Source organism: Nilaparvata lugens, chromosome 10, assembly GCF_014356525.2.
Source record: "Nilaparvata lugens isolate BPH chromosome 10, ASM1435652v1, whole genome shotgun sequence".
Classification (NCBI taxonomy): Eukaryota; Metazoa; Arthropoda; class Insecta; order Hemiptera; family Delphacidae; genus Nilaparvata; species Nilaparvata lugens.
Window position 1 is genome coordinate 16,961,814 of NC_052513.1, and position 13,073 is coordinate 16,974,886.

A 13,073-nucleotide genomic window follows, 5' to 3' on the forward strand; every position below is an offset into this window, starting at 1 on the left:
GAGCAAAGGGTTGAGTTGAGAGGGAGTTGAGAGGCACTTGGTGGTTAGGGGGACTTACAGGGGGACTTATAGATAGGGGTGGACTTACAGCGGGCAGGGGGACTTGGGGGGCTTCATCCACGGGCAAATTCCAATCAATTATAGTTGACATCCCTTTGCCCTAAGGCCAATCATTAACATGGGTTCCGGTACCCCATTATGGGCCATATCAATTACTTCAGCCGTAATCCGCTTGATAGCGCGATCTGTGTTCTACCTTTGTCCTGCATGCATTATTGGTTGGGTGTGTCGGAAGTCACCTAAAATGGTTCAATAATCTGTCATTATTAGGCCTGCTTGTAACCTGCGATCTCTATTCGAACGGTTCATATTAAGAATAGACAGGAGTTTACTGACTGAGGAAAAGATCTATGTATTCTTCTAATATCCGTCTATCTATATATATAAAAGCGAAATGGCACTCACTCACTCACTCACTCACTCACTGACTCACTCACTCACTCACTCGCAGAACTAGAAATCTACCGGACCAAAAACGTTCAAATTTGGTAGGTATGTTCAGTTGGCCCTTTAAGTGCGTACAGATTTCGCTCTGCTCCGCAACCGAACGTCACTCCAGCAGAGCGATTGATGATCGACCGGGGAGCAACAGTGGTTCGACCGGGGAACGCGAGAAGATCTAACATCTTCCACAACGTTCATGATGGGTACGCGTGGGCGGTGCGACTGTGGTTCGATGGTAGTACGAGGGCGGTACGAGGGCGGTACGAGGGAGGAGCGTGCTCGGTGCTGGTTGGAAGCGCGAATATGTGTACGCAGCTTTAGAGGCGCACTAAGAAATCTTTTGGCGATATTTTAACTCTAAGGGTGGTTTTTAAGGGTTTAAAGTTCTTTTAGCATGAATATTCTTCTCATCCAATATCTTTTAATTATAATTGAAATGTCCATACCATATGTTAATATAGAACTATAATCTAGAGAGAGAAGTACCTCTTCGAATAGTTTTCTGTAACTAAATTAAAATTTTGTCAGGTTGGCATTAAGTTGAGTTGACTTTGTTAGATTGGCACCAAGTTGAAGATTGAATGCATTTATCCAGACCTCCTAAATACCAATTTATCCAAGTTAGCTGAAATTAGCGTTTTCTCAGCTTTTCTGCGTTTACACTCACCTTTTCAATAATAGATGGAAATATATTAACAAATTCAGTACACAGGTTTAGCTGAGGTGGAAGAATTTTGTTCGCCAAAGATACGCTGATATAGTAACAGGTGTATTTCGAGATCAAATTGACATAATACGTTCAAATTCGGTACAGAGGTTCCGCTGAGGTCTAGATGCAGGCGAGTGAAGCGAGCCCGCTGATCTCATTTTTGGACGTTCCAGTCGGGGGTCCAGGGGGCGGAGCCTCCTGGCTAGACGGAGATGGCGAGCGAAGCGAGCCTGACGGCTTGTATTTTATCTAGTCTTCTATTTATTATTCTAAAGAATGAATTTGGAGAACATAGAATGAATTTCATGATAAAATTAATAGTCCAAAATCCATAGTCCTGAATAATCCAGATTTGGATGTATAGAATTTTATGAAATTATTTCATTCAATTTAATTTTATTTATTCATAGACAATGCAGGCAAAAACAACAGACATTCGCCCAAAACTGCTTTAAACCTTAATTTGGAATACACAGTCTAGAGGTTATGTAAAATAATGATAACTTAATTCACACTCTATTTTGAGTTCAAAAAATGTATGTACTACAATAATCTCATCACTATAATTCGTTTCTTATTAAAAGTCTAAGATTATATAATAATTTGAATGAACATATATAGATCCGTTTTCGAACTCATTTAATGTCTTTAAGAAAAATTTGAAATGAATTTATCTTGTAGCTCGTTTGAGTCATGAAATGTATGAGCTCTGGCTGAAACTCTTTTTGTTTTCTTTATCTTATTATTAATTTCTATATTATTATTTCAATTTTTGATTTACTTTTTATCTTATTCTCTTCTATAATTTTTCCATAATATTTTTCATCTTTTAAGTTTTCTTTATTATGTAGTATGGTTATGTATTAATTGTGTAAAAAGGCTCTTCATGGTATTGTCTGTGAGCCTTTATATGTATATCAATAAATAAATAAATAATTTTGAATTTATCACATTAATTAATTTTAAAATCCATTACAAATCCAAACAAAATCTTCCTTGACAACCACAAAAAATTAAAATTTCACTTTAATACACAATTATAATGCATTCATTATCAAGTAAAATATCAAAATCAAAACCTATTTCGGACTATGTATTATCTAAATTTGGGAGAGGAATAGCACAAGGTTACCTTATTTTTTCTCTCCCTTTCATTTTGATGATGTACTTATTGTATTAATGAATGAAAGGAGTGGAAAAATGCAAGTCTTATTATTTACCAAGATGAAATCAGTCGGTGACTATCGAATCCTCTTCTCTGCTTCTATAAAGATCTTTAAAATTGAACTAAAGTACGGTATCTACAAAGTGCTGCCATCTACAGTACAGGTGAACAATCTCTACCTGGACAGAACTGGACTTGGAGCTGAATGAAGTACTAGCGGCTTCTAGAATCTACAATGTTCTCTACACTATCAATAGAATTAAGATTTTATTGCAACTAGAATTTTATTGCATCCTCATTTCATCGAATTCGAGAATAAACAATGAATATAATCAATTATTGATGTACGAGTATATGTAAATTTAGAGCTAAATAGTAACGAACGTACATCTAACTAACTAGGAACTAACTAGTCTTGTGATCTGGGAACATGCCTGAGTTATAACAGACAAAGTAGTTTTGTTCATAAGTATATAGTCTATATCAAATAATTTACTGCTTGTCTACAGAAATGACGGAATATTAATTTTTACTTCCTTGCCCTATTACCAGGTAAGGAAAGTATTGCTTTCCGAAAAAATTAAGGTACCCCAATTTCCAAATTACTATACGTTTCAAGGTCCCCTGAGTCCAAAAAAGTGGTTTTTGAGTATTGGTCTGTATCTGTGTGTGTGTGTATGAGTGTGGGTATGAGTGTATGTGCGTCTGTGTACACGATATCTCATCTCCCAATCAACCACAGGGAAGAGGAGAGAGAGATTCCTCCTACGTTGTGCAATCAACGGAATGACTTGAAATTTGGAACTTAAGGTCCTTACAATATAAGGATCCGACACGAACAATTTCGATCAAATGTAATTCAAAATGGCGGCTGAAATGAAGAAAATGTTGTCAAAAACAGGGTTTTTCGCGATTTTCTCGAAAACGGCTCCAACGATTTTGATTATAGCTAAAATAGTCCATTGATAGCTCTATCAACTGCCACAAGTCCCATATCTGTAAAAATTTCAGGAGCTCCGCCCATCCATGCAAAGTTTGATTTAGATTCCAATTATCAGGTTCGGATACAATATAAACAAAAAATTTCAAGTGGAAAGGATTGAGCATGAAAATCTCTACAAGTCGTCACAGAAGCTGTTCCTCTCACTTCCTGAGATACAGATCTTTCTTTGGAACTGTTCTACATAACTGAGAACTGTAACATGATCACAATTATTCATGATTAAAACTGAATATGGTGTATAAAAACCTACTATTATCTTCAAATTCTAATTGTCTGTCAAATCATTAATACTTTACTGGTATCTCTTCCTAGAAATAATCACACTACATGTATTGGATAACACCATATGAACCTCTTTTTTCCTAGCAAAATAATGATGAAAATCCGAATGCACAAAAGTGCATCAGTGCATCGACCTGCAAACTGCACTACCCATATTGAATGCATTCCTGTAAAACTGCACTCCACATATTGAATACACTCCTATCTCATCAATATTTCTTCACAATTTTTCTAGAAATCACGTACTCACATTATTTTGAAAAAGAATGAACTACCCCAACAATAGTTTGCTGTGAATAGATTTCCCACACTATGACGATGCTTTGTGGACTATTGTAGGGGAGTGATGGAAGGAACACGTGATAATGACGAAGGGAGTGACAGAGAGGATAATATGATGGAGAAATGAAGAACAAAGAGGGAGTGGATATGATTTCTGGGGAATGAAGAATGAGCGAAGGAGTCACATGACCCTTGGTTCAAAAGTGATCATTTCTCCCCTTTTTTATTGAAAGGTTTTTGTTGACTTGTGATTCTCTCTTTACCTTACTTCTCATTATTTTATATCGCTGTATACTGACTTCCTCTGTTTTAGTGAGGATATCATTTTAGAGTAGTATAAGGTATTGGAGTGTAGTTCATTGTGCATCGTTGTAGTTCATCATTGATTATTTCTTTACTACGTCTCATTATTATACTGCAGGGTGTCCCATGAAAGGTGTAACAGCCGAAGATCATGGATTTCACATTGAATTTGCAACAAAAATTACCAGTAAAATTTTTTATATTACCTAGTTTTCGAGATATTTCGATTTTTCGATATTTTTGAACGACGTTAATAACTAGAAAACTATCAGTCAAAATCCAATTCCAAGAACATGGCTGGGAAGAAGATGAAATTTCCAATAAGATTCATATAAACTGTCCCTTTGTTTGATGTTTTTGAACTTTTTATGAGTGTTCAAACTGTTTGAAATTTGGCTTTGAACTCGATGAATGCACTTTTTTCAACTTTGAACGCTCATAATAAGTTCAAAAAAAGAAACAAATTATATCAATTTTATTGGGAATTTCCTCCTCTTTCCACCTATGTCCTTGGAATTGGATTTTTACTGACACTTTTCTAGTTATTAACGTTTTTCAAAAATATCGAAAAATCTAAATATTTCAAAAACCAAAGTCGATATAAGAAAATTTTACTAGACATTTTTTGTTGCAATTTCAATGTAGAATTCATTGTCTTCGTCTGTTACACCTTTCATGGGACAAGCAGTATTAAAATGTATATTTACAGTAATGCAATTGTCTAGTAATGCAATCACTTATGAAAATTATTGGAGTAGTTCATCGTTGAAGCATGGGAAAATAAGATTCGGAAAGAATGTCAAATATTAGAGAGGATAAATATTATGAAAATATAAAACAAGCTTCTCAGTTGGTCCCCTACAATAATATTATTGATTTTATATTATTCATTGTAATTGCTTGTAAGCATGAGTACTTTGATGAAAGACCGCTACAGTGAAGAAGTGAACTGGAAATCTAGTGAAGTGAACAAATAGAATGACTTAACCTATTTCGGACTATGTGAACCATATCTAAATTTTGGAAGAGGAATAGCACAAGGTTACCTCATTTTTCTCTCCTATCATTTTGGTACTTATCATGATGTACTTATTGTATCAATCAATGAAGAGTAAAGCCGACTAGCCGACTATAGTCTGTAAGAAATAGGTTAAGACTTGAAGAAAATATCCTTGTTGTCAAATTGAGCTTAATTTTCAATCTTTTCATGCAAGCCAATTTGACTGGATAAATTCATATTGATAGCTCTGTATCGACCGTGTTGCCAAATTGAATGGGCTTGAATGGAAATATTGGAATTTCGCACAACTTGGCAACACGGATATTTTCTCAAGTCTCAACTTATTTTATACAGACTATCAAGGAAGTTTATTTTATTGTTCTTCATTAATTCATACAATAAGTACATCATTAAAATGATAGGGAGGGAAAAAATAGGGTAACCTTGTTAAAAGGTTATTTGGTTATCAAACAAATATTCTAATAAGAATAATAACTACGAACTCATGAAACATGAAGTCATATAAGAATAATGAATGTAAAAGTGCGTACAGACTTTCGCTCTGCTCCGCAACCGAACGTCACTCCAGCAGAGCGATTGATGATCGACCGGGGAGCAACAATGGTTCGACCGGGGAACGCGAGAAGATCTAACATCTTCCGTAACGTTCATGATGGGTGCGTGGGCGGAGCGACTGTGGTTCGATGGAGCAACGAGGGCGGTACGACGGCGGAGCGTGCTCGGTGCGGGTTGGAAGCGCGTATATCTGTACGCAGCTTTAGACTTGAAGCTGTTACAATAATCGCTTGAATTCTGTTGCATTCATTGATAGAAAATACAAGATAATTGTTTTGGCTGTTACGCCATTAGCAAATCAATATCGTGAACATTAATAATTAGCAAAATATGAAATATGAGCTTATGTGAAGTAGCTTGAATATTGAGATATGCAATGGAGCCATATAATTGGTAGTTGGCTGGCATAATAACAAAGGCTGTGATTGGCCGAGACAAGGCTCGCCTAAACTCTCTCTCATGTCTCGTCCAATGAGAGCCTTTCAACTTGATAGGCCAGCCAACTACCAATCATGAGGCTCGATACATTAGTAGTATACTCTCTACTGCTCCTTTTCAAGATTCCCGTTTATTACAATGGAAGATTGTAATTTATAACTTTATAACAACTTGCTTATAAATCACATTAATTTGATGTTTCTCTTTTTCATCATAAAAACCTGTCCAGACATTCAAGCTTATCATTCGATTTGACGTGTAACCAAAACCTGAATTATTCAGACTTGAATTGCGTGCTAAAACTGTAGATAGTTAAGGAAAAATGACTGTATTATGACAGAATTAAAATTCTGATTTTGAATCACGATCTAAATATTCGTCATCTATTTCCAGCTTTCGGGATTGGTGTTTGCGTTTACAGGTTGGAATCAGAAGATGATTTTTATCATCGCGACTAGCTTTAAGACGACACACATTTTCTATCAAATCAACATAAAATTGCTGCTTGTACATGTGAAATTTTTCCTGTAGATGCTCTACAAGAATGGGAAATATCCTCCAATTGGAATTGGATTAATAGGATAATTTTTCATATAATGATGAGCCTTAAGTTGGATGACTTGATAGGATGACTAGCATTAGTCTAATAAGAAACTTCAGATAATATTATTTAAAAATACGTGAGCCTCGTACTCCAAATTAACTGCAAATATTGTTTTACTAGAATAGTTGTGACATTTCATACATCACTGGAGATCTGCTCTCCTATCTGGTTTTATGTGGAATTATAAAATGGATAAATAAATAGAACTCTTGTACTTACCTCTGCAAAGTGCAATATTGATAACATATTTTTCCAATTCTGTCATTCTGTGTTGTATCATACAGAAACAATAGCATAAGTAGATATCCCACGGTACAGGGCGTTTATGTCGCAACTTTTACTGTTATCTCAAGCCGATTACTGTCGATTTTTACTGTTTTGACCGGGTAAGAGTGTATGAACGGCACAATATGAGAGACTACCAGCGTCATAAAGCTTCACGGGGAAGAACTGCGTGGACTATAAGCTTGAGATAACAGAGAGGGCCGGTTTCCCAGCTCGGGATTTAGCCAAGTCCTAGACTTTAAACAGCTGGAGTCAGAAAATTGGTTTACCAAAACGGGGCGTAGTCGCAGTCATTGTCATAGTCACGTTTGCATTAAATTTCGAAAAACTAGAAAATTGAACACAAAATAAATAAAGAGAAAATAGTGTAAAGTTTCAGCTATTTGAAATATTAGGAATGTCTTATTTCGTCAAGGAAAAACGTTTCCAATCATAGAAATGAGAAAATTAAAACTACTACTACTGTTATAAAAGCTGCGACTACGCCCCGTTTTGGTAAAACAATTTTCTGACTACAGCTGTTTAAAGTCTAGGACTTAGCTAAATCCCGAGCTGGGAAACCGGCCCTCACTGTTATCTCAAGCCTATTAGTCCACGTAGTTCTTCCCCGTGAAGCTTTATGACGCTGGTAGTGTCTCATATTGTGCCGTTCATACACTCTCACCCGGTCAAAACAATAAAAATCGACAATAATCAACAGTAATCGGCTTGGGATAACAGTAAAAGTTGCGACATAAACGCCCTATACCGTGGGATATCTACTTATGCTATTGTTTCTCTATGGTTGTATCATGATTCATTCCAATCTCATCCACACCTCATTTCAAATAATTACATCATCCATTTATTTCCCAGAAGTTGAGTATTTTTGTAGGCCTACTCAACCACTTAATTCAAGGTCATTTTTTTCATATCTTATACTATGCGATTTATAAGTAATTTTAAAACTTTGGAAGTATCTAAAGCTCTACTAACATTAGAGCCAGTTACACACGTTACACATTTACACATGTTACACATTTACACACGTTACACACGTTATCGATTTTTGGAAGTTTGATTTACAACAGTTCCTATGAATTCTATCAGATTAAACGGGACTTGACAAGGACACACAAATTTCGGTTCACGTGTAAGACTCCTTGAACCTTTGGATTTTTGAATCCATCCCTTCAAAAACATAACGTAACTTGACAAAAATTATCTGTTTGAAACCTTCTGTTTAATAGAATTTATAAGGACGGCAAAAAATCGTACGAACAAGAATCGATAACGTGTGTAACTGGCTGAAGGGGGATTCCAACATATCAGTGTTAGTTTCCGCTTGAGTAAAAATATGATTCCCATGTGTTCAGATGGGACTTTTCCCACTCAGCCTGGCTGAGCAAGTATGAATACTTCCATTAGAACACATAGTAATAATATTCCCACTATACCTGACACGAATACTGATACTGGTATATGGGAATCCACATTTATGTGTTCATTGAAGTAAATAAATTAGTGAGGATTTTCGGGAAGGTATCTTTGAATGAAATAAGTCATCTAAATATACTTTCCAAAACTTTTTGATTTTAAATATACAATAATGATATCATTTGTTTTGTGATATAAAAATTTGTGAAGATAAATAATGAATGTGGCTAAACTAGTACAGTATTTTGCTGGAGAATGAATAAATAATTTACATTAATTTTCACTTGATTGATTAACGGAATTACATGTAAAAATGAAGGAGTTGACATTTTATTTTTTCTCACTCAGTATCTTATGAAATAATGTTTTGTTTTGAAAATCATTATTTGTTACGGAAATATAATTTTTTATAACTTTTCTGAATTATAAATTCCTAATTTATAAATATTTTTGACACAAAATTGTACAAAAATCATGAATGTAAACATAACCTATTTTGGACAATTCCTATCTAAATTTGGGAAAGGAACAGTTTTGGGCTTCAAGTCTGTTGTCCCTTTCCTAATCATTCATAGTTCAGAATGATATTGTATGTAACAATGAATGACAAGGAAAAACGTTAGAGATACAATAGTTATTGGAATGATATAATGATTAACACACTTTAATTTCACAGTTACAGTAGTTCAATATTTGTTGTAATGATATATGCCATTTTATAATGAACTATTTTGATAGATCAGATTTAAATTTTTACTCTGATATGAGATTTGAATACTCGAATTATTAGGCAGCATTCAATTTTGTTTCAACACTACATATCTATCAAAGTTAGGAGGTGGAACCATTAAATGGTTATGGTATTTATTTTAATGCTTAAATTGTATTAATATGTAAATTTTACATATTGTGATTGGAATTATAAAATTCGATACGGTAAGGTATGATATGAACAATAATCGCCGATAGTTATGAGAATAAAAATTAAAGTTTTCGTCGAAAGTTTGAATGAAATCGAACAGTGAATCTTTCAAATACCAGTTGGGAAAACAATATTTTTTTAACATTTTGAATCGAATTCATATAAAAATCCCAGGTACAGCATATTTTCAGAAACAGTTCAAATTATATTCACAAATTGAATAATTATGAACAACCATAGGCTACTTTTAACAATTGAAATGTAATGGAAATAATATCCTCCATTGTAAATTACCTTGTATTTGTTTTAAACAATGGAATTTTTAAACTATAAAACAATATAAAATTTAATGAAGCCTCTAGAAATGCACGAACTATTTCTAAAACTTCTTTTACAAAGAATTTTTCAATCAATTCAGGCTTAACGAGTTTCATGAAAAATTTTTCAGATCTACAATGAACATCAAATTTTTTCAAAACAGTTAACCAAATTTCTCAACAATTTTAAATCCCGTCTAAAACAAAATTCTCCAATTCAGATTAACTCAAATCAATATATTTTTGAATCGCATGAACTAATTTTTCATAAGAGAATTTGAATGAAATTTATAAACAATTTCAAACCACTAGTAGACTAGTAGTCTGTGGTAATTCTTCTTCCAAACAATAAATTTCATATCCATGGAAAAATTATTTCTCAAACAATAATTAAAAAAAAAAAATCATAAATCAATATTCGAACCCCTGGTAATTTTTTCTTAAAATATCAGAACTAATTCACACACAATGTTTCTTAAACTTCTCTCTCTTCCCCAACAAATCTTTCCAACCTCCCCACAGTGTTGCCACGTTGCTCAGTAAAGCGCAATCACACCGCAGGCGATTCGCTTTCCAGCGTTGCCAGTTTGCAGACTCTCTGTGTCTCCGCAACGCCCCAAATCGTCGGGATTGGCGTGCACGACTAGGCCTCGACCAATCACGTCTGGCTGCCGGCTAGACTGATCAGGTGGTCGGATATCTGCACTTTAGCCACGCTCCTCATCTGCCACTATGTTGCCGAGGTCGCCCACGTGGCGGTAGGGGTCGGTTGGGCCTCCATGTTGGACCTGGAACACAGGCGCAGAATTCAAATTTTGTTTCATTTATTGGATCAAATTGAACAATAAGCAATATGTAATCATTTAACAATATAGGGCTGTTTCAAGTTAGTGACTTCAAGATACTCGTATGTTAAGCAAAATTTTCATTTTTCTCATAGATATTGAAATATGAAAGAAAGACAAATCAATGTACAGAAGTGTGTGTATTTTAGGCACAATAGAATATCATTGTTTTGTCAGCTGAAGTAATATAAAAGAATACAACACACAAAAACACATAAAAATAACTTTTTATTCACTCCTGTTTGCAGACAACAATTTTCTTAAGCAAACAGTATTGTATTCAATGATCTGTTATATCATTTTTGTCAAAGTGATTCAATTTCAGCTGTTCTCATGCATGAAATCTATCCGGTAAACAGCTGTTTGCAGAACAAATAAACATACGATTTAATACAGATACTCTACTGTAATGAAACATATGTTTCTTTACAGCTGAGTATGTTCCTAGTTACGAATAGGAACAGCAGAACTGCTACGAAAAAACACCTTCAGCGCTCCAGGTGAAAGTTTTGTCAACTTCCACAAAATTCCCGATTCGGAATTTGTAAACTAGGTTATGTTTATAGAATTCATGTAGTAACTTCAGCACAAGCAGGTGATGTTTTCTTTTTTTCAATTATTCTTCTTTGGATTATTATGACAAAAAATAGTGTACGTTACTTGGACGTGAATGTCTTTTACAGTGCTCAAATGAAATTCTAGTCTCGGCTAACGACTCGACTAGAAACATCATTCTCGCCTGCAAAAGGCCCCTTCCCGTCCTTGTGACGTAAGATACTGTTTGTATAAGGGAATTTTCCATGTAAATGTTGTCATAAAACTGATTTGATTTCATATTTTTTGAATAATTGACATTATTACATGTTTGAACATCATAGTTTTATGTAGATGCATTATGAGTCACAATATCATTATCAAACTACATTTTTCAAGTACGGTAGGTAACTATATTGAAGGACTCAAAATCCTTCATTTCATGCTTTTCCACACATATTCCTTCAAATCAATTAGTCATTTTCTTCTTCTTCTTCTTCTTCTTCTTCTTCTTCTTCTTCTTCTTCTTCTTCTTCTTCTTCTTCTTCTTCTTCTTCTTCTTCTTCTTCTTCTTCTTCTTCTTCTTCTTCTCTTCTCTTCTTCTCTTGCTCTTCTTCTTCTTTTTCTTCCTCTTCCTCTCCTCATCCTTTCTTCTTCTTTTGCTCTCTCTCTTCTCTTCTTCTTCTTCTTCTTCTCCTTCTTCTTCTTCTTCTTCTTCTTCTTCTTCTTCTTCTTCTTCTCTTCTTTCTTCTCTTAAATTTGCCAATGCTCAAATAATAAACCAATTATTTAAATACAATGCTCATTAGTATTTTATTATTATAACTGACCAAAATTGGATTATGATGAGGCCCGAGCGACTTGCACCCTTCCCGCAGGTCTCCGGAGACATGAACGTGGAAGCCATGCTTGCCCGGCGTCAGTCCCGTGATGTTGCCGGACAGGAAGACGGGACCCTCGGGCGGGTGCGGCTGCACCAGGGTGATCACGCCTTGGGGGTCTTCCGAACCCGTGCCGTCCGGTTTCAAGATGGCTACTGCGTTGATCGGGTGTGGACCGGCTGTCTGTGGGAACAAGAACATTAGAATTGGTAAGAAAATTTTGAGATTTAAGTTCAAAGTTCAATGATTGTATTAGATGAGAACTGAATCATTTATTGTAAAAATCATTTATGTTTTGGCTACTAATGCCATTATCAAGTCATTAATATAGTTTTTATTTATATTAAAATGAAGCCCGAAAGAAAAATCTGGTGTGGCGCACTCACACAACTTTTCTTGCCGTTATGAAAATTGATCACCTGACGCTAGTGTTCCCGCGCATCTCAAGTCTACTATTCAAAGATTTGAGCCAGCTGGTGACAGGGCAATAACGCTGGACACACGAGGTCTGCTATCTCTTACTTTAGCAATTACATGGTAAACAAAATTCCAATGATTTTATAACCAAAAAAATCACTCTTGCTCTACACATCAGTATGGATAATTGGATATACCAAAATATTTCTTTAAGCTAGCTGTATAGATCTGTGATTTGGATTAATATTATATTTTTTTAGATATTTAACATTTGGTATATAAATAATAAACATTCCGGATTAATCCTACCCAACAATTTTATAAATTCTTTAAAAAAAATCATGGTGGCCTCCCACATCGACTTTCAGCTAACTTTTCCTCTTTTCTTCTTTTTTTACATCTCCTTTTATGTACTTTCGTTTTCGAAATCATTGTCACTGCATAGCAAATAGTGAAATGAACTACAACTCACTGCCAACACACAAGTGTTACTTATGTTGGCAGTGCCAAAAAGGAAAATTGCTTTTACAATGAATTTAACTGAAACATTTCTTTTTACTTCTACTAATGTACTATGTCAAGTTTATTTA

At 34.8% G+C, this 13,073-nt stretch overlaps 1 protein-coding gene across 1 annotated transcript; it reads right to left on the minus strand.

Moving 5' to 3' along the window:
• Nucleotides 1-9,509: 9,509 nt before the first annotated feature.
• Nucleotides 9,510-12,283, minus strand: LOC111057284 (superoxide dismutase [Cu-Zn]). Its single transcript, XM_039436470.1, is given in 4 exon segments — nt 9,510-10,470; nt 10,473-10,522; nt 10,524-10,594; nt 12,016-12,283. Coding segments are annotated over 4 exon segments (501 nt in total). The 5' UTR covers nt 12,268-12,283; the 3' UTR covers nt 9,510-10,342.
• Nucleotides 12,284-13,073: the final 790 nt, after the last annotated feature.